We start from the raw sequence: 22,856 nt of genomic DNA on the forward strand, positions 1-22,856 counted from the left end.
CGACCACTGGACGACCTCTCGTTTATATTAATTGAAACATCTTGAGGAAAGAGATTAAGTTCAGCCAGCTTACATGAGCAAAGTAGATGTTGTAGGTATGGAAAAGATCACTTTAGCATTAGGAATATTAAAGATTATACCAGTTTCAAATCTTAACTGAAATTTCTCATCAATCTCTGAGGAAATTTATCAGGAAGAAAAATTAGTAAAGGTTTAAGATAAACTTTAATTTTCCCCAGGTAAAATAACCAAACCAATCCTTTAAAAATAGCTACTTCCCTATAGGGAAATTCGCTAAAAGTAACCTGGAATGCATTTGGAAAAGTAGACGGATACAATTTGTTACAGTGACAAAAACTTTATTGGAAAGAAATAAAAAAAATAGTACAGTAAACTTGGCACTAAAATGACATTTGATGATCAAATATTTTGAATCAAACGTAACAAAAGAAAAAAAACAGTGATCAAAATCATTGAAGAACAGGGAAATTCTATACTAACAACAAATAAATATAACAAAATCAACAAAATATAAATTCTGTAATGTATAATAATAAAATACGGTTAAAACAACAAATCTAAATACAGTTAGTGATCAAATTTGTGCAAAATATTACATATTAAAAATAACAAAATATAACATAATTTTACATAATATCATGACGTAAGGTTACACATCACTATTAACTGCAAAACGTGCATTAAAACGTGAAAAAGTATAAACAATTTCACACTACTATTAGCCTATTTGAAAAAAAAAACTGAAGAATCATATTAAAAAATATTAATGCCCATCAACAAAACCACGACTACAAAATGTAAAGTCTTAACAGTAAACTTGCAAATTGTTAAATTATATTGCATGTTTGTAAACAAAATAATACCAAAAACAAATACAAATTAAAGACAGCATCACAATTTGTTAGGTGTTCTCTTTTAGGAGTAAAACGTTTACAGCATGCCAAACAATTGAAATAGGCCTTGGTAAAATTATTTTTTTTTATGGTGATCAAGAAATTTACTTGTACATTGTTTCCTGCAAATTAACTTCCAATTATTAACAAAGAGGTTGATAACATTAGCGTAAAATCAACCTTGGACCTTTTTAATTGTATGCGTTGATAAAAAATACTTAGCATTGATGTGAACAAGAAACAATGAAGATATGAAGACATTCTTATGGTAAATTAACTTCTATTGCAGAGAATCGCTGTATTGCTATATTATCAGAAATTGTCTGAAAATATTAACTTCATCTTTTATACTGGCAAGCAAGAATAACTAATTGATCTTTGGTATTAATCCTTTGAATAAAAATGTGCTTAAGACTGAACTCAAGAGTTTAGGTGTGTATATTGGCTAAGGGTCATCACAGTGAATAGCTGATGATTTTAAAGTTAGTAATAAAGAACATTAGAAAAAAATTGTGCTTTGTCCCATTGCAAAGTATACAGGTTATACTGACTTATTTTAGTTAACTTATTTGTACTTTATTTTAGTTAGAAACGGTTACCTCTGGTTGACATAAAATTAGATTTGCTGTTATTTTAAACATGCTGCCATTCAAACGCCTTGGTGGGAAATACAGTTTTTCATTGCATCATGTAAATTTCAAACAAGCTGAAATTGTGTTAAATCATTTTAACAAGTTTAAATCAACTCACTTTGAAAATAATGGTTGTATTGCACGATTTTTTTATGAGATTTTCAACTCCTTTTAAATTAGAACTACATTTCACATCAATAGAAAACTTACTACATTTCTAACCTACAATTGCTTCCGAGTAAATATTGAGGGACTTTCTTCCATCTTAATCAGTCTTATCAGAATATAAAAATTTCAAGTAATTAGCAAAACACTTGCAATGAACAAACTAACTTTACCCAGTGTAAAAAATATTCACTGTGAAACAACTAAGACTTTGTTGGTTACAGCAAATCCAAACAAAATGAAAAAAAGTGAAACGGCACACGTGATATTTAATCTTTACTACGTATAAAATACCTAGCCTAGAATGATCAAAAACTAACACCTGTACATAAACGTAAACTTAAACATATTGAGGATAGCTACAAAAAGTATGGCATGCGACAGTTATGGGGCAATGATGTAGCTAACTTCAGTTATACTCATATAAGAACTGGTGTGTCAAAAGATTAAAGTGATGATAAAACTTCCTCCATCAGAAGTCTTTCTTAAATACCTATATAAAAGTAATGTTTCTGTAGAAAATTAATATTTAGAAAAATTAGTTTTTATTGTGTGTTAAGACCTTCAAGAAGAAAAATAATCACCACGTCTGCACATTATAGAAACACCACAAAGGCCTTAAACAAAAAACACATAAAATATATACTGTAGATATAGGTGAAATCTGGACAAAAACTATGAGATAGAAATTGAAATTATGTCTTATACGGAATTTTACATTGCTCAAACAAAATCAATGAACCGTATAGTGGCGGCTGGCAACCAGTAGTTGCTAAAATGTTAAAAACACTGTCTACTAACAACAATCAGTTTTTTTATCTTTCAATGTAAAAAATATGTTCCTAAATCCAAGAAGCATCATCAGCACAATTTTGAAGCTAAAAGACAGCAAACACAAAGTTCTTGTCAAATAAAACGTCTGCAAAAAAAAGGTTTGATATAGGTAATATGACAATTTACACATCTTGTGCATTCTAATGTTTGGTCTCATAAGACCTTTTTTGTCTTACTCTAGTGAGTCTAGTTCCTGACTTAAAACTTCAAAAGCCTATAACAAAATGTTACACATTTCTAAAAAAAATAATCTTCCTTCCTACCTATACATTAACTTTGAATTATAAAACTAAACAATAAACCATTTGTAGTAGACCTAATGTAATTCTGAAAAATCTAGATCAACAGTTTCCAACACTAATCTTATCATGTTGCACATAGACATAACACATGTAAATAAAAACCTATTACAAAAAAAACTTAATAAAACTAAATCCTTTCAGCATGCCATATTCAATATAAAAACGTGGTTAAAGCTTAACAATTTGGTGGATACATTTCTAACCTACGAGATTCTACAATACCGATATGTATTTCATACATTCAGACGTCAACAGAAATGTTTGATTTAAATTATAGACAGCAACAATAAGTAAGTTGAGCCCCGGAGCGCATCATTGGACCGAGGTTAGGTTAGGCCACATCACATGTGGACGAGTGACTAGAAATGCGATTGGCTACGAGACGATTCAGTCCTTGCGAGTCATGCTTTCACACAGCTCCTCCAGTCCTACGCTTTTCCTGTAACAAGCGTAGAATCGCATTTCAATATTTACAAATCTTGGAAGGAAATCTTGTTGCAGTTGTGATCGATTGTTTGATTTTTTTTTCAGTTACCAATGTCGTTCTATTAACGAATGTTTATTGACATGCAAGTTGTGTAAAATGTCTTTGCGATCCATATGGAGGAGTAGGTTCATTTTATTTGTGTAACTTTCTGCTTATTTGGATTTCTGCTTAGTATTAGTCTAAATTATAATAGGGAGAAGAAAAAAAACTTGGGAAGATTGCAAAATAAAACAGCTTTTTCAGGGCCTGATATTTTTAGGACTGGTAGTGACCCTACGACTGCCTTTTGAATCCATGGTAAAAGTAGAATGGATTAGAGAACTACCCAGAGAAAAAATGTGATTTTTAATTTCTGACCTGTGTTTGTCCTCGTTCTTCCAACTGCTAACAGCAATGTGAGGAGGTGGCAAGAACGACCGGAGGGATTGAACCAGCTGGATCGTATCCATCAGGGCTACAAATAAAACCAAAATTCTGATCCTTGTAGACTTCAATAGAGAAGAACTAGTCAATTAGATGGCAAAACACTAACAACAAGAACGTTTTGTTTTATCTTGGGTAATTTCTACACACTTGTAGCTTTACAAGTGCTTTGCAACAAACAGGAATCAAGAATATTACTCTTGATTTTTAATTGCTTTTATATTTTATGATTGTACTACGAGCAGAAAAACAATCAATGTTGTTTGTTACTGCACTCAAATTGCATTAGAAAGTATCATAACTTTAAAATATCAATTGAAATCGTACTATAGGTAGCCTATATGAAAAACTGATCATCAACATCTACAATTTAAAATCGCGAAATCTACTGAAATTACTGGAAGATCGTGATCACCTCCCGTGGTTGCAAAATAGTAATATTTTAATCGTGCAGTATTGGCAGACACTTTTTTTTGCAAGAACAAAAGGTTATCTAAAAAATAAGCTGCTTGCACATTTTTAATTTTAAAAACCCGACCTGAGACCAAAAATTACCAAAATAATTGGTCTCCCTTAGGACCAATTGTTGGCTGGGCCCAAACCACAAAATTTGGAAATCCACACAACCTTAATGTTACATATATATATATAGGAAGTCAATTTGGAACATAGTTTAACCTACTTTTTTGTAAAGCTTCAGATTGTTTCCCGTACGGTTTACACATTGCTGGACGCACACATGTCTTCATTCTTGTCATGTTCTTCATAATCTCTGAAAACGCTCGTACGATCTTCTCTTGACCAACTGTAAAAAAGGATATTTTTCAAAAATCTTAGCAGTATTTATATCAGTATTTAATTAGTAGTATTTAATACTTATTCAAGTTTGCATAGGTAAGCGAGTCTATTTTGAGTTTTAAGGCATGCTCCCTGGACTACGTCTCCAATGTAACAGTTGGAAACCCTCTAAGGTAGAAAAAACATATTTCGACCGCATTTACGACTATAAAGAATGAGTTTTAAGGACTTTAGTTAGTTACCTTCAGAAGATGAGTGATGTCTCTTGGAATCGAGAGGTTCCTGATGAGTCCAGGCTCCGTTGTGTACGGCCAGCAAATCCTGCAGACATCAAACATCTTCAGCATTGCAATCATCATAATATAGCATCTTGATTTTGTAACATCACAGTCTGATAAAATAAGCCAAAAAATACATTTGTTCATCTAAAACATAGCGAGGAATTTCTTTTTACTTCTGGGGATGCAAAACCTTGAAAGTTTTACATGAACCCAAGTTAAAATATACTTAACCATTGAGTGATAGGTAAAAATTAAAATATTACGATTTTGCAAACATTTTTAGCTAGTAATAGTGTTACTGTAAAAAAAACATGCTCTTATCACCATCCAATAGAAGAGCCTGGTAAAACTAACCGACAGAAGTTTGCTGTGCCTGTCTTCGGTGATAGGTCAGTATTTCACACTTGGACACGGCTCCCCATCGATGATAATGTCACACACAATGTGTTAAGACTATTTATTTATTTTAGCCTGGCCTGGTTTGGGCCATAGGTCCACTCTTACACCAGACCAGAGAGGTTTGGTTGAGAGGGGGAGAAGGAAAAGCGAGACCAAGATGGTTTAGACATATGAGAATAATGCAAGAAGTGATGATTCTTAGGAAAACGGAGTAGATAGTGATAGAAGGATTGAACTGGCGACCATGTGATAACCAAGCGAGCACTATAACCACACCAGCACCCCAATCTAAAGGGAAAGAGCCCATGAACAGGGTGTATACCAACCGGGAAAACCGGGAAATAACCTTGAATTTGAAGGGACCTGGAAAAACCCGGGAAATAGCCGGGATTTTTGGACCGAATCCGGGATTTTTATTTTAGCCCGGGTAGAAGATTGTAGTCGTAAAATGCGTCTTGCCGCGGTTGCGGGCGACGACGATGACGTTTTCGTGACCTCGGGAGACGACGATGACGTTTCCGTGACCGCGGGAGACGACGACGACGTTTCCGTGACCGCGGGAGACGACGATGACATTTCCGTGACCGCGGGGTCAACGATGATGTATACACTGCCGCGGAAAATATTCATGATTTTGCCGAGATCGCGGACGACGACGATGACGTTTCCGTGACCGCGGGAGACGACGATGATTATGTCTACACGGCCGCAGATGTTTATGATTTTGCCGAGATCGCGGACGATGGCGATGACGTTTTCGTATCAGCGAGAGGCAATGATGATGTCTACACAGCCGCGGAAGATTTTCGTGATTTGCCGTGACCGCGAAAGACGACGATGATGATTTCTAAGAGGCCGCGTGATATGCTCATGATTTTGCCGTGATTGCGGCCGACGACGATGAAGTTTCCGTGACCGCGGGAAACGACGATGACGTTTCCGTGACCGTGGGAGACGACGATGGTGTAGACACGGCTGCGGGAAATATTCATGATTTCACCGAGATCGCGGACGATGACGTTTCCGTGACTGCGGGAGGCTATGATGATGTCCACACGGCCGCGGAAGATATTCGTGATTTGCCGTGACCGCGAAAGACGACGATGATTTTGTCTACACGGCCGCAGATGTTCATGATTTAGCCGCGATCGCGCACGACAACGATGACGTTCCCGTGACCGTGGGAGTCAATGATGGTGTCTACACGGCCTCGGAACATTTTCGTTATTTTGCCGTGATCGCGGTCGATGACGATGACGTTTACGTGACCGTGGGAGTCAATGATGATGTCCACACGGCCGCGGATGATTTTCGTGATTTTGCCGCAATCGTGGATGACGATGATTACGTTTTCGTGATCGCGAGAGATGGCGATAATGTATACATACCGCAGGAGATGTCCAGGATTTTTCTATGGTAACGTAAGACTGTGATGACGTTTACGTCACCGTGGGAAGCGACCACACGACCGCAGGAAATATTCAGGATTTAGCCGCCGTTGATAATGTGTTCTTAAAAAATGAAGATAATATTCATGATTTTGCTGCTATCGAGAGAGACGATGTTTCCGTGGACTTAAGTAATGATGATAATGAAAATTATTACTATAATATGGATTATTACTTTTTCAACACTAGCTCACTGGACTTTGAAACAAATTTAATGTAAGTTTATATTGTATACTTAGGCTGCAAGTCTTAAATTGATTATAGTTTAAGTGGAACCAAACAAATACGCGGGAACCTGGAAAAACTTGGAAAAACCAGGAAAAAACCTGGAATTTCACTTTAATAAAATAGTATACCCCCTGATGAATAAAACCTACAACATAGATAGTTGAGGTGTAAATTGATGTTAGAAGAGAAAGGAATGGAATATAGTGGGGTCATTTTTTTGATTTTTTTTAATTCCAAAGACATGTTTGTATATTAATTACTTACCTTGTTAGCACTAGTTAGGCCATCTAAGTTCTCCAGGTTTGCCTTGAGGAAGTCCGCCAGTTTGTGTGCTTGTTGCTGCCGTACAGACGGGGGCTTGGCGGGGGGAGTCTCAAGCTCCGCCGAGTGACTGCTGCCTCCACCACCTGCACTACTACCACTGGACGTACTCTCTGTCGACCCTCCTACAGGTCCTGCAATAGCCATTTTAAATTATTAATAGGCCAATTTTTTCTTACAAGAATTTACAAGCTTAAAAAACTTGGATTTGTGTTCAACTACCCTTTAAATCACCAATTATCTTTTTTATTTATATTTTTTTTTTAAAGGGAAGAGTTCAAACCCTGGTCTTGTTACTATGTAACGTCAACCTTTTTGATAGTGTCATCACTTACCTTTTTTGGTTCATTCACAACCACTTTGTGTGTATCAACAAACAATTAAATTTTTAAGTTGTCTTGGTTCTAACCTAAACCTAACCTACCCAAACCTAAAATAACCTAAGCCCAAACAGGATTAATAAACAATTATAACATTTCAACCTGGAAAAACAGACATAGTGGTAGTGAATTAACAGAAAAAGTCCAGTCAGCTCTATGACAAACAAGATCTGCGTCCAGAATGTATCTTGTTTGGAATCAAAAAAGCACCCCATAACCACATAGCCTAAAAGAAAAACTTCTATCTCCCACTTTTTAGTTATTTGACATATCCTATTTCAGGGTGGCTAGTGAAATCACATTGAAAAATTCCCTGACTTTTGCCTGACGATTCCATGATTTTTTTAACTTTCCCTGATCGACAAATTCAAAATTACAATTTTAATACTAACTAAATCTTCAAAAGGACTAATCTTTATCTGAAGAATATCTTATGTTTGTTGACATGAAAAAAATACATAAAATCTATAGATACAGGCTTGTAGCTTATATTCAAATTTGCAAGTTGCCTTAATAAAGTTAAACAGAGTTTGATAAGATGATACGCAGTTTATAACAAAAATTTAATTTGTTCAAAAACACAAAATTTATTTGTACAAACATATTTCTTAGTTTTCACCTACACGGCATACGTACTCTCACCAGATCGACCTTTACTAACAATTATTTTAAACATTTTACAATTTTCCCTGACTTATGACAAAATTCCCTGACTTTTCCAGATATTTAATATTCCCTGACATTTCCAGGTTTTCCAGGTCACTCTGTATTTCCAGCCACCCTGTATTTTAACACATTCGCTACCGCAATAGTACAAAATTTGTCATTCAAATGGACCAGCGACGCACATATGCGGCGGTTAGTCACATTAAAATAGACTGACTTAGCATTTTTTACATTAGTGTTGGTGTTTCAATGTTATTAAAACGCTTAGCCTATATCTTTGTAACGGTTTATTTGAAGGCCTGGAATTCTCTGCAGTGGTCTACAGGGATGTCTGTTGCAAATCTGCGTCGCTTGGTCTATGAATATGATGATTGGTGACGTCATACAAGGCAATACAGTAGACCCCCTCTTAACCGACCCTAATGGGACCGGACCTAGGTCGGATAACTCAAAAGGTCGGATAAAACGGGCAATCCCTAAAATCATAACATAATGAAGTGCTATTCATTTCGAATTATATAATCATTATTTTGAAATCATACTTGCATTATTTATCAAATAATTTACTCTTATCTCCTTTTTCATATTGATAGAAAAGTCACAAATAAACACAAAGCACGGTTAAGTCAAATAGGTCTACTTTCAGTGGAATATATTATAATACTACGCAAGAGTCAATAAAATTCCTATTTTAATAACTTTAGTACTGTAATGTATTAATTGATGCTTTCCAAATACATCGTAATACAGTACAGAACCTTTTGTCGACAAAAGATACAAGCGACCATTTTGTTACAAGACAGGACGTTTATTTATAGCCTCTCACTGGAGGCTCAAGCACAAAAACTATCTTGACCTTGGAGTTGTTAACCCCCCTTCCCTACAAGTTGCACTGTTTGTTTACTCCGGCGATAAGATAATCAGTTCTCAAAATCGTAACGCAGTTTATGATGTTATAAGTTTGCCGCACGGATAAAAAATCAGATCAGATGTGCTCGAGCTACGAACGATGATGACAAACTGACAATAGGCTATGCTATATATTTTGTGATCAACACAAAATAACTTATTGTTAGTCATATCCTGTGGAGATAAGCGTATGGTTCAGTTCTCATCGCCCAGCGTGGGAGCGGAAATGCCGAGATTCCTAGAAAGCGGCGGTTAAACCGAGCTGCTCTCAAAGCAAAGTCGGTTAAAACAAACTGTATTATTTTACGATCGAAGGCGGATAATCCGATTATCGGTTAATACGAGGTCGGTTAAGAGGGGGTCTACTGTAGTTAGACAATTTATTATTGTAAAAAAATCTCATAAACCTCCGTAGATTTTTGATTTGTTTCATTAAGCTTTGAACACTATAATTCAATAAAAAATTTCAAATATTTTGGTCTGACTAATAGCAAATAACGTGCGGTGATGAGCTGCATTACGACGAGAGTCGACACAGTTCGCTAAAACACCCACAGATAGCAGCACTGCTTGGAACGTAGCCGGTTCCACCATATTGCCAATTAGAGGGAGATAAACGGGACCACAAGTTGATTTCTAAGCTTGCCAGACGGGGATTTTGCAGGGAAATTTACTACCAACCTGCACCACAATTATAGACTGGTATTAGAGACACAATACTAACGCTTAACAACCGTCCTCGGCTAGATCCTGAGCCATACTAACTTGAAAAACAATGTATTGCACGCTGTGTCCCCGGTGACACAGCCGCCTTGCACCTTGGCACGCCATGCGTCACTTGGGACGCAGTTGCAGCAAATTTGTTAACTGCCTCTCACAACACAAAGGCCTAACACAGAAATGTAACTTCAGTACCTGGAGGTTCAGGTATATACGTAGGTTTATTGTGAGCCAGCTCAAGCTGAGTTTTGTAGTATCTGCATGCTGGATTAGGACAGTTCTGCACCACCTCCACGATAAACTCCTTCTCCATTCCAAAGTTCTCACGTCCAATCGTGTACGAGTCCATTACCTGTTTAAGAGTCACAGGTAAGTAGAGTATTTAGAAATTCATGGTCAAAAATATTTTGACACTATACACCAGTGACAAAAAAAAGCATACAAATACTAATTTTCTACTTTTAATCTTGCACTTGCCTTTACGCATAAGTTACCAAATTGAGTAGGTGCTTTAACATGTCGTATTCAGAAAGCTAGGAAAACCTGCCTCACCTTGAAGTAAAATAAACTAAGTCTAAGATGAAACTGAATGGTAACAACACAATTTCGTTCAACATTTAGACTTGTTTTAAGGTTTTTGAATGGCCAAAGAGAATTTAAGGTAGGCCTTATAGGCCTAGTTAAATATTTGTTAGTTGGAAATTAATAATTTTACGATCCTAATCTACAGTGAATAAGCATTCTTTTGGCCTATTGTTTGAGTAAACACATATTTTAAGCTATCCTATATGAAGATGAAGTATGCATCCGACCAAAACTAGACCTCTAAATTATAATGTAGGCCTCTAATATTTAAAACCTAAAAACGGCAAATCCGTAAATTTTAATATAATATACAGGACCGGTTTCTAGAAACTTTTCTAGCCACAGAGAACAACATTCCAGCCCCACCCCCCTTAAAAACTTGTATGTGAAAGGATGAAAGGATTATCTCTAGAGGGATAAAAAAATACAGGTATATAAAAGCTTAAAAAAAAGAACATTCAAAATGTCTACCCTACTATTCAAAGTGGATGATAAAGGGGTGCCCAACAAACGAGTCCATAAATTTGTGGGAGTATGCAAAAGGATTTCACCTTCCAGTGTATGATTCATCCTAATGATTAATAATAGACAACTCCTTAGCCTACTCCTACAGTCCTACAATTTGGAGACGTAAATTAACTTTCAACCTCTAACGTTGCATCTAACACTAGGTATAAGAAGCGGAAACGCATGGGCCTACAGGGAACACGAGTCGGTTATAGTTTCAAAGATATTGAACTGGGAGCCCAACCAGTACTTTTGCTGCAATGGTTTGGTGATACGGATGTGCCGATTCTCGATAGGTACCACTGATACTTAGACATTGGTATTGGTATCAAGAATCGATCGAACAAACTGATACGGATATACCTGAGATCGTGTGATACCTAAGTCTGCAAAGATTGTGTGATTTTAAAAAAATACTTCTTTTGCTGCGATGATGTTTACCGTGACATTGGGAGACAATGATAATCTACACGGCCGAGGGAGATGTTCATACTACAGTAGTGTTATAGCCTATTCAATTAATCTTTTTCTTTAATACTGGACATTGAAGAGAACTCAGGCGCCCCCTATGCTTGGCGCCCTACGCGACCGCGTACTTTGCTTACCCCTTAAACGGGCCCTGAGAATAGCCTATATTATATTTGAAGGATATAGACAAATTGTTATTTGTTTACTTTCATTTAGGCTAATTAAATTATTAGGGTAGTTTTCAACAGAACAGTAGGATATTGTACTTGACATTTTTTTTAAACTAGTAACTTAATTTAAGTGGTAGGTCTTTTGAGGTCTTTATTCTTGACCGACACTTTCGGATGAATAAAGTCGGGGTTTTCTCCAAACCTCATAGACTAAAATAAAAGTACCTAGCCTACAGTATAACCTACTAAAATTCAAAATGCTAAGTTAACTTACAGCTCTGACAGTCCCCTCCACCCCCAGGTGTAGACCATGGGGGCCATTCATATGTTTCAACATGACTGCGTTAGCAAAGTGTTCAAACGGTAATATTATTTTACCATTTTCCCTTAATACCAGCCGACCTTGAGAGTCTAAGGTAACACGGTTCGCCATCATTCTGTAACAGAAATAGGTACATCGTCAAATATACTTGTGAAGGAAACCCAAACTTAAAACCCAATAACTTAAAAGCTTATTGGATTTATTCCTTAATATTTACCATTTTTACCATCAGGTGTCTTTTCCACAATCCAGGGATCGGGGAATCGTCAAACTTCTTCCTGGGACCAGGGTAAACATGGGTTTGTAGGCCTATTCATGTCTCAGGTGTTGGAAAGTGTGCTCTACAATTAATTCGGAGACTGTGTAGTATGGCCTATCTATGAAGTATTGTTTTAGTTTACTATTGAAGATGTACTATTGATAAAGATGTAGGCCTACACTGTGACAAAAGGGGGTGTTTGTTTGGTAGTCATACAAATCAGAAAAAACATAAGTTATACCCATATGTGTGGCCCATGGGAGATAGATTTCAATGATTTTATGATGAAGGCTCATAAAATAGCCTTCATAAAATAGCCTTTAGGTTATCATATATTCCGAGAAATGATTGGGCCAATGTGTTATTCTAAAGCCTTAACTTACGTATATCTGTAGGATGTATTGAAATAATTCGTTTTTATGCTTATGCTGAAGTAAGTTACATAGTGAACCAGACAAACAATTATAAATCATCATACAGCTAGGGCCTAGTCTTTCATAAAGTAAATTTAGTCCAACTTGTGCCATCTCTAAGATGACCAAACTTAACTTACTGCAGATATGAAGCACTGGGAAGCATTGAGGATTCCTTCAATTCTGTAAAACACTGTAAAAATTCTACTGAATGATTCCATCCTTTGTTTTGAAGATAGAGTTGCAAAAGCATATACAACTTTTCTGTCACATAACCTGCCCCTTGAAATGGTGTTCCCATTTCTGTTTGTATACTTTTTGCATTCGCGACTAAATTTTTCATCGTTTCCGAAAGCCCAAGCCCTAAATCCATGGTCGGTAGGTAGAAGTCTAGAAGGGTCCTCAACCTCTAGCGTCTCGCTGTCAGATTAATTATCAAAATTCTGCAACTCCAACTCAATAACAGTCAGAGCAGGAGATGACGGAGAGGAGATGATGGTACAGGTACAGACAGAACAGACAGACAGACATGACAGAGACAGAACAACGCCCATGCAAATGCTGATGAGCAGCTGACTAGCGCTAGCAGCTAGCAGACTCAGAGGCAAAGAGTAGAAAAAACGATATGTCAATAATAGTGTATACAAATATTGATTACAAATACTGTATGTACTAATATTGATTACAAACCGGACGATCAATTAGTAAACAGTTGATTAAAATAATTTGATTGGTTAGGTACGTTTCCTTATTTTGTAGGAAGACATGACTTTGACTATTTCAATTATACCATAGGCATAGATGTGATTTTAAATGCAGTGCAGATAGGTCATTGATTAGGAGGCCATGCCCTAAAGAAATTGGCCTGTGGGGCGTCCTTAAGAAAGTTCTTTCATCCAAACAATTTTCCGCAAATTTACTCACTTTAAGCTAAATATTTTTGATGCCATATGCCTAATATCGTTTTATATTTGGTTCTATCATAGATAAAACATACTCCTCAAGGAGCTCAAGGAGGAGTATGTTTTATCTGTGGTTCTATTATTGCCTTTAAAGATGTCCACAAACTTTGCCTTATCAATTTTTTGTTATATGTGTTTAAGATTCACAGTTTCATTAAACCACTGTGGGAAGTAATCAATATACAGTATGTAATTACCACGATTACTAGAAAAATAATTACAAAAAGAAACAGAATGGGATGCGGAATACTATCTCCCGGAAAACTACCTCCCAAGTGAAACGTGACGTCACAAAATCTGCTAACTAACCAATATGGAAGCCGTGTCCGCGACTGGAATACTACCCCCCCTAGACAAATAATGCTGTGTAATTTTAATTTTAATTCGAGTAATTCCGTTGGATAATAGAAAATGCATGTGGTGAATATAAAACATTTTCGATTTTCAAAATGTAACAGCAAGTTTGGTTGGTTAGGTTAAGTTAGATTAGAACTGTTTGACAACTAAATTTGAGTGTCCGTGACTGTAAAACTGCCCCCCCCCCGGTCTCTGACGTCAATATGACGTAGGAACCTGCTTGGGGGGGTAGTTTTCCGGGGGGCAGTCTTCCGGCTCCGGCGACCCAAACAGAACGAATAAAATAGCTTTATACAGAGTTACATGACAACAAGTCGAACCTACTAAACAGCAAAATTAGGAATAAGAAGAATTTTCTCTCTACATGTGGGAGTAGTGGGAGTGGATTGGATTCACTGAGCTAAAATTATAACTGGAGGTAGCACTGCCATCATGGAAGAAGTCTGTCAAAAGCGTGTCGCTGATTTTGTTAGGTTGGTATAGCAGCAGGTTTTTTCATCCAATAACATGGCTTCTATAATAACTAGGTTTGCATAGCAGTGAGTTTTTTCATCCAATAACATGGCTTCTTTATAACTCACACCTCACGCAAACATGGCGGCTGGCGACACGCATCGTTGACATTCAGTGCTACCTCCAGTTAGAATTCATTATAGCTCAGTGATTGGATTGGAACTATTGGAAGAGAAGAGAAATATAGAATGAATGGTGTGGTGTGGTGACTGGTGTTGCTGTTTGTTTACGTTTGACATGTCAGTAGTAGTAAGTAATTTTCTTTCTTCAATCTTCAATAAGAGGTTAGTTAAGTCAAGTCATTTATTTATTTCATATCAAAAGTTACCCTGTTTACCTTCGTTATATTTATCTGTGGCTTAAAATTAATTTCCTAACAAACTCCACTTGGAAACTCGTAAAATATAAGTACTAGGCTACACACCTAAATTAAATTGTAGGTGCAAAATCACATTAGAGATGTTTTACTAGATGTAGGTTGTCCTAGAAATACAGTAGAATATCAAGCCGATGTTTCCCAGACTTACCTGAATGTCTTCAATTTATTTATTTTCATTTTTTTGTATGGATAGCCTCCAGATTACCAATATACACTAAAAGTGGTTTAATTACCTGTATTGTTGGTAATCCAAATGGTTGCTGTTGAAACTAGTTTCAGCTCACGATGGAGCCATCATAAGGCTTTACAAGCACTTTGTCACTTCTTCTGAAGCTCAATATTTACAAACGCAAAACGTTGAAAGCACCGCATGACTAAGTTTTTGCGATGCGACCGGCAGGAGTTTACGTCTAGACTATAAACTCCCACCGGTTGTGCCGTAAAAACCTAGTCCAGGTATATTTAGCACACTCCCTAGGCATCTAGACATACATTAGAGTCTTCCCCGTACTAAGTTATCACGTTTATTTTAATATCACTAACCAGCTCGTATCCCACATAAGTTAAGTTACATATTTTTAGTAGGTACCTATTTTGAGAGCTATGGTGTAAAGGACCTACCTTCTTAAGAAAAATACCCCCGCCGCAGCTAACCTGCCGACTAAGCGAATTTCCATTTGTCTGAATTGATTTTCAGTTAAATATATTTTAATAACATTAGGTTTAACGAGTACCTAGGTTTGCTGCTACAAGGAAACTAATAAAGTGTGTTTTTCAGTAAAATATTGATAGCTTAGTACAAAATAAATAAATTTGCCAAGTTTAATCAAAATATATTCATAAACAAGCAAACTACAACATTTGACAATATTCTCCATAAGAATAACATGGGAATTTTAAATTTACAATTTTTTTGATTTTCTCCGTTACTAACAATCGAACAAAAATACTTTTATATACTAAATTATTTGTTTTTTTAAGCTCTTTAAAAAGGTCTAGAGAGAAATTGGGAAATTTTGTGTTTTGAGGGTCAAAAGTGAGAAAAACCAATTTTTACCCCATATAAAACCCCCCGTAAAGCCCCGTTCCCATGGTCCGATCGTGCTGGTTCGCGAACTCATTCAAGTTTATCCCGCTTTACACCTTTAAAACAAATTTCATCAAAATCGGACAAAAATTACTCACGTTATCGCGTTCACGGACGTATATATATATATATATGTATATAAAAGTCTATATATATATATATATATATATAAATTTGAACGAATAGTGTTTTTGGCCTCTGGGGACATCAAAATGAAAAAGTCAATCGGTCCCGGGTCTAGGTCTTACCGTGCCACCTACGGTAATAGCTACTTCCCTATAGGGAAATTCGCTAAAATGTGCATTACTGGCCATGTTACATGCTGTAAAAGACTTCTCATCCCAGCTACAATATTTTGCTGTCAAGGATAGGCTTTAATAAACTACAACATTTGAATGTAGCTTATAGCCCAGGGTCTCCTTACCTATTTTGTAGGTACTATTCATAAATAATACACTGTATAGATGTACTAATTAGGCAAAAATAGATGGATAGGTTAAGTCCATTTTTTTCAAACCAATGTTTATATTGTTTGGCAATACATTTGTTTCCCAATGCCATCTTAATTTTATTTAAACATTGTATTAAAACTTTCCTTCTAGGAGCAGTTATGGACACTTTGTTTGCTGACAGAGTTTCCAAAGTAACTCTCGACCTGTACAATAGTCTTCCCAAGAAAGGAAAGCCTGTGGCTGGTAAAGAGTGGACGACATTATCTAGTATCGTAATGTCTCTGGATGAACAGTTAACTGTTGTGGCCATGGCAACAGGGACAAAGTGTTTAGGCCAAAGTCAAATGTCTCCACGTGGAGATCTTGTTAACGACAGCCATGCCGAGGTAACTTAATTTTACATAGTTTTATTCAATATCATGCAATAAATGACAATTAAAATATTACGTAACCAGATCATTATTATTTATTCTATTTTTAAGCTATTTTTGTGCTTCATGCATTAAAAACCCATCCTAGCTATAGTGCACAGGGCGATCACCCGAGTTGCTCGCCCATACGAATGCCATGGTCTACTTGGTTGAATTTAAAGACTGAGAAAGAAGTTATTCCTCCAATGTTATTTTATTGTAATAAACTACTTAAATTCTTCGTCTGCTATTTTGAAGCTGGAACATTATATTTTACAGGTTCTTTGTAGAAGATGTTTTCTGAGATACTTGTATGATCAGATCAATAAGTTCAAGAATACAGGTTCCTCTGAAATAATAATTAGCTGCGACAAGAACAGATACAAAGTTAATCCTAATATTCAATTCCATTTTTTTACCAGCCACGTACCTTGTGGAGATGCGTCGATCATAACAAAAACAATTAGCAATGTAAAGAGAAAAAGTGAATTGGAAGATGAACTGCTTGTAAAGCGGCAAAAAGTTGATGCACAAGTAATTGGTGAAGAAAATGACAGTGAATTCAGCATTGAAAATGGTATGTTTCCTAGATTCATAAAAATAACAGTATTTTTATAGGCCTAGTTTGACAATAGTTTTGAGTTTCGTGCTAAGATGAGTGTTTTCATTTGTTAATTTTTCTTCCCATTGTAACTGCTGCCCTGCCTGCAACTAAATGATTCTTTGTAAGGAAAAATCCAAACAAATTAATTTCAACAATTGCTCATGTACCCTATTATATTCTCACCTAATTAGCGTTCCCTTTGTTCCAACATTTAAATCTGTGGTTTTCCTCTTAATGTACTTTTTCTGTAAGTTATGTTTTTTCTATGTTCTTTTCATAACTTGTTTTTGACTGTATGTGGATTTCTCCTATGATGCACTTAAGCTGAGACAAAGGACACTGAGGGCTGAATGAGTAGGATAGAAAAGGCCTTTGCCTATTGCAGATTTACAGTTTAGAGAAATATATTGTCGCATTTGAGGTACTTTCTTATTGCCTCGTTAGATAAGCCTATGGCTTTAGGTGGGCTACCAAATCAAGTTATAACAAATAGGCCTACCCAAAACAAAACAGATGAACTTGATTCAAACTCGTCACTGCTATCATCTACGTAAAATACACAAACTACAACCAGATTTGTATAATGCTCTTCAAATAATGTTTTTCTGGTTTACTCTATCTCTCTTAGTTCTAAAACAATAAGCATTTGCCAATTACTTGCACAGGTATTGGAGATAGTGACTCTACTAAAGACGTTGACTGGGAGATGGAGGTGGGGCAAGATGTCCACAGAACAGGGGCCAAATGTGTGGCAGGGACAGACCCTAAGTTGGCGGGGATAGCCTATCACACTGTTGGGGCAGTTAGGACCAAGCCTGGCCGAGGGGATCCGACACTCTCCGTGTCCTGCAGTGACAAGATGGCTCGATGGATTGCCTGTGGCTTACAGGTTAGTGTACATTTAATAATAAAAAAAAAATCTGCCCATGAAATGCATTTGAGAAAAAAAACTTGAATGAAAAGATCAACCTTTACTCCTAACATTAAAACAATACATTCAAACAATCTGTCAAAAAACCTCATTGTGAAAACGTAAACAAACTTTAAAACATACGTTATTAAAAATGGTGTGAACATCTATATTAAGTAAGCCTTAAAAATAAAAGAAACATTTTATAGCAAAAATAATTAAATACTAAAATTAGTTTATTGGCCATAGTGCATACAGTGCCGGATATACCATTGGGTCGCAGCCTTAGGCTGTATGCAAAAGAGGGTTGCAGAGTATTGCATAAAAACATTGTTTACCTAATAACAAGAGCTGATTTTTTTGTGTTTAAATTAGGTATTAATTTCTGGTGATTGCGGGTGACGATGATGATGTCCCCATGATTGTGAGAGATGTTCAAAATTACACCACGGTCGCTGGGAAGTTCAACCTATGAGTTAAGCCTGGGGCTGCAAGTTCCAGCATTGCAATTCTGTTGCTGCAACAATGCTCATGACAGATGTTTTTTTTCAAGACTCCACATTTTAAGATTTCACTCCTTAAGGTTCTAATGTGCCAGGTTCGTTCCTCTAAAATACACTCTGCTGCTTTATATGTCTCTAGGGTGCCCTGTTGTCACTACTGCTGTGTCCAGTAGTGCTACACACTGTTGTGGTGGGTGGAGGAGGGCCATACAGCAGAGAGGTACTAGAGAGAGCTCTGCTGACTCGTACTGGTACTACTCATCGTCCCACTCTGTTGCGCAGCTCCCTTGTGTTCCCAGAGTCAAGATATTGTGTCAGCGACTCTGCCAAACCCTGCCCTTCAGCTATTTTGTGGGTTAAAGTCAGTCAAAAGTAAGTATATTCAATGTATTAAATATTAAATTTTGTCAGTAGCTTCTTGGTGGTGTAAACTGCACTGATTTTTCTTTGACGATTCGGCTAATCAATTTTTTTTCTTTTTTGGAAACGGGTTTGCTCTCGTACTAGGCGTGTTGTAAATTAAGGTCTTGATGGACCTCTCGTCCTAGCCAAGCTACTAGTAAACCGTCAGAATAGTAGTAGATGAAGTAAGGAACCAAAGTGTCTAGAGCGAGTATTATCGTTGGTCTCAGATATGAACTAGCTGGCTTGGCTGTAACAGAAGCTGAATGGAGATCGTAATTTATGGAAAACCCTCAACTGTTCATTATTTATATTTTCTTATGTTTACCCACTCACAATTATTTAGTCAATATGGTAAATAGAACTAGTCTTTTGGCCCTTTCAATAATTGTTCATTTATGTTTCACCAATCGCTGCCTTAAATACACTAGCTGGTATGTCAGAGCTGTATTAATCTAATATCACAATTCTCCTGAACTACATAATAGCTTTGAATACTGTATTGATGATCTGTTGGTTGTTTGCAGACCGCTGGAGGTTTGTGTGGAAGGCAGGAGACAAGGTGCTACCAAGAAATGTAGAGACAACGGTCGACTCATGGTCTGTAGGCTGGAACTGCTCAGGAACTTTCTGTCAATCACTTGGGATAGGTAAGAAAACTGTATATATATAGTAGGTCTCTTTGAAACTAGGCCTACATCCTTGTCAGGACTTAAAAAAATCCTGACTATATGAAGTGAAATAAAAAAATGAGAAAATACTTACCAAATCACACACAAAATTATAAAACTAAAGTTCCATACTAAACTATTAATGAATGCTAATATAACCGTCTTACAGCACTTGACAATGAAACCCGAGTTTGTCTTTGTTACTATAGGCAAATTGGTGCACCTTGTGATCTACTCAGATCCATCAGAACCATCCCAAGTGCAAACCCAATGTAATTGAACAAGAAGGAACTTAATTGTGATTAATCTATTCAGTGCTGGATTTAGGGTACTTGCGGGCCTAGGCGAAACTAACGTGAGAATCCCCTCTCCCTTATGAGAAACTTCCCCAGAGGAGGGCGAGGGTGGTGGTGTTGGACTCTACTCTAGACACCAGCATTACTGCTAGACACCACTTAAGAGTACCATTGAATGTATCCTATGTACCTTACTTCTCTCTGGCTCATTTCAAGTATAGGTTTCAACCGTTTAGTGCGGTAAGCTTAAGACAGTTGTAATTCAATGTTTGGTTATGTTACATTTTTATGGCTGTCTATCAGTCTTTAATTTTCAAAAGGTTGAGTATTCCCTTATTCTCTAGTAACAAAATGTTTTTTTAACAGGTTTTCCAAAATGACGTACAGTGACATCAAAGCCACATCCGAAGAATACCAAAGCGCATGGCTTCGAAGTAAAAAAAATCTTGGAGTTTGGACTACTAAACCTAAACATCTTCAAGATTTTGTGCTACACTGACTTTATATTGTGTAAATAAATACTGTAGTTTGTTATGTTTTACAAAAACTTTTGGAATTTTCACTTTTATCCTCTAAAGAAGTAAAAATTCTTTTGAATCCTTATAACTACACACTCGTGCGTTTTTGTGTGGGCTAAGCAAAGCATGCCCTGATGCCCGAAATGAGCCGGAAGGAGCTATATTCCATAGCGCACAGCGTAGCACAAGACGATCCACTAGCCCTTAATTTCTGAGAGTTTTAACTTACAACTGCTTTAACCCTCCGAGTGTCATGCGTCGCTGCAGCGACTCACGAACACTGTTTACGGCAAAGGCTCTATGACTGACTGAATCGGATTGAACTGGATCGAGTTAGGTATCGTTCTTTTCGTTAAATTATAAGCTTTCTCCAGAGGTCTGTCTCAGTGCTGTATGTTCTCCGAGCCGATCGTAATTGTAGCAGACAGCTGACGTGCGTAATTGTAAACAGCTTGGTTATCCTCGGACCGATGACTGATGTGTTTTATTACGTTTATCATTGTTTTAGTGTTAAAAATCAAAAGTAGTGATATACGTGGTGCATTATAAGAAGATTTAAGTGATTTTGAAGGGCTGGTTGATGATCCTGAAGAAGTAGGTAGTGATATTGATGTAAATTATCAGCCAGATTCCTAGCTATGGTTAGGCTATGCATTCTTAGCTAAACGCAATGTACTGAAATCTGTTTTTCACTCATAACTTATTTATTTGATAACTTACCTCACTATATGATTATATATTTGTAATCCTCATAAAATTTAGAACAAAGTGGCTATTTTCAAATATTTATAGGCCTATAATTTATACAATTTCATTGAGCGGGAACTTATTTTATTATTTTTTTTCCAAAATATTTTTTTTTTACCTAAAAATTTTTTTTTAACAATTGTTCCTTATGTTTTATATATAATATTGAAGCCCATGATTTTCCAAACAAAATGGTATATAGAACAGTATAATTAACATTGTTTTTAAGCTTCTCAGATCCGTTTTAATAAAACCTTGCAAATGAGCTAAAAATAGGCAGACATTAAGGCCAAAACAAGGGACACTTGGAGGGTTAAATTATTTGACAAGTCTTCCTTGTTGTAGTTGTTTAAAGCATATTGAATAACTGAGAAACCTCAGAATTCATAGAAGATTATCGCTCTTATTTATGTTAGTCTTATAAGGAGTAATAAAATAATAAATTTAATTAATTAAACTATTTTAAAATTGATTGGTTGACTGGTTGTCATGCTGGTGACGAAATAACAATGAAATATAAACAGCAAATCAAAACAAATGGAAGTAATTCCAATCACATGTTTTATTAAGAGGCTGGGGTGAAAATAGAGTACGCTGCAGTTTTGAACCATCGTAGAGGTATGAAACCGCACAGCATCGAACCAGTGACTTATAGATTTGTTCGTAGGCAACTGAGCTACCGAGCTAGATTTAGTTTATAATTCAAGCTAATGCTTCATTTTTCTGAAATGTTACCTCTACTTGAAATGTCAAATATAATTATTTCCAAGACAAAATTAAACTGTATGGGGTATTTTCTCCAACTTGTTTTCCTTTCACTTCAAACATTACAATAAAAACTATTAAAAATTTAGTAAGGATGGAGGGATAAAAATATTTTTCAAAATGTTAACCCGGTTTCAAGAACTTGAACTAAATTAATAACTTTGTTTTTGCTCCCTTTTTGAACTGAAGATGACAATGCAAGGTAATCAACTAAATACCTATATTTATTGATCCATTTTACAACATGATCTTACAAATGAATCATTAGTATAGGAAATCATAGATTAAACGAACGCCCTTATCCTTGACGTATTTTCTCACAATGTAACAATCAAATAGGTTTTGTATAGGCGATTTACTGACTGTTTAAAGACTGAAGCTAACTACAACCATTGACTATACACCTCTACAGAGAGGTATAGAGGTGTATAGCATAGACTAAGCAACACAATAGTCAATGCTACAACCTTGGAACACAGTAAGACATAGGTAACATTTAATCTATCTATATCAAAACATTACTGAACATGAAACATAAACTAGTCAGACGTACATTTAGAATGATTGGTCTACTTGCAGGATCTAAAGTCAATGGTACAATAATAACTGTACAAAATTAACGATATCTGCCTCCCCTTCAAACAGAGTG

General features: G+C 36.2%; 2 protein-coding genes across 3 annotated transcripts; one reads left to right on the top strand and one right to left on the bottom strand.

Moving 5' to 3' along the window:
* Positions 1-352: 352 nt before the first annotated feature.
* Positions 353-13,117, bottom strand: LOC129002554 (uncharacterized). Of its 2 annotated transcripts, none has more exons than XM_054430442.1 (8): positions 12,772-13,117; positions 11,912-12,074; positions 10,103-10,259; positions 7,176-7,366; positions 4,798-4,876; positions 4,440-4,562; positions 3,692-3,788; positions 353-3,286 (listed from the first exon to the last, which is right to left on the bottom strand). In XM_054430442.1, the coding sequence occupies exons 1-8, from the start codon at positions 13,002-13,004 to the stop codon at positions 3,235-3,237; spliced, it is 1,095 nt and encodes a 364-aa protein (XP_054286417.1). In that variant the 5' UTR covers positions 13,005-13,117; the 3' UTR covers positions 353-3,234. The 2 variants fall into 2 exon arrangements, with proteins under 2 accessions (XP_054286417.1, XP_054286416.1); XM_054430441.1 differs by having other exon boundaries at positions 355-3,286; positions 7,176-7,363; positions 10,100-10,259.
* Positions 13,118-14,720: 1,603 nt separating this feature from the next.
* Positions 14,721-20,701, top strand: LOC129003968 (tRNA-specific adenosine deaminase 1). The gene is made up of 7 exons (XM_054432330.1): positions 14,721-14,747; positions 16,532-16,767; positions 17,071-17,368; positions 18,061-18,284; positions 18,948-19,180; positions 19,738-19,860; positions 20,544-20,701. The coding sequence occupies exons 2-7, from the start codon at positions 16,540-16,542 to the stop codon at positions 20,674-20,676; spliced, it is 1,239 nt and encodes a 412-aa protein (XP_054288305.1). The 5' UTR covers positions 14,721-14,747; positions 16,532-16,539; the 3' UTR covers positions 20,677-20,701.
* The last annotated feature ends 2,155 nt before the right edge of the window (positions 20,702-22,856 follow it).

Source organism: Macrosteles quadrilineatus, unplaced genomic scaffold (genome assembly GCF_028750875.1).
Source record: "Macrosteles quadrilineatus isolate MER2022 unplaced genomic scaffold, UCM_ALF_1.0 Scaffold_9__3_contigs__length_116548681, whole genome shotgun sequence".
Taxonomy (NCBI): domain Eukaryota; kingdom Metazoa; phylum Arthropoda; class Insecta; order Hemiptera; family Cicadellidae; genus Macrosteles; species Macrosteles quadrilineatus.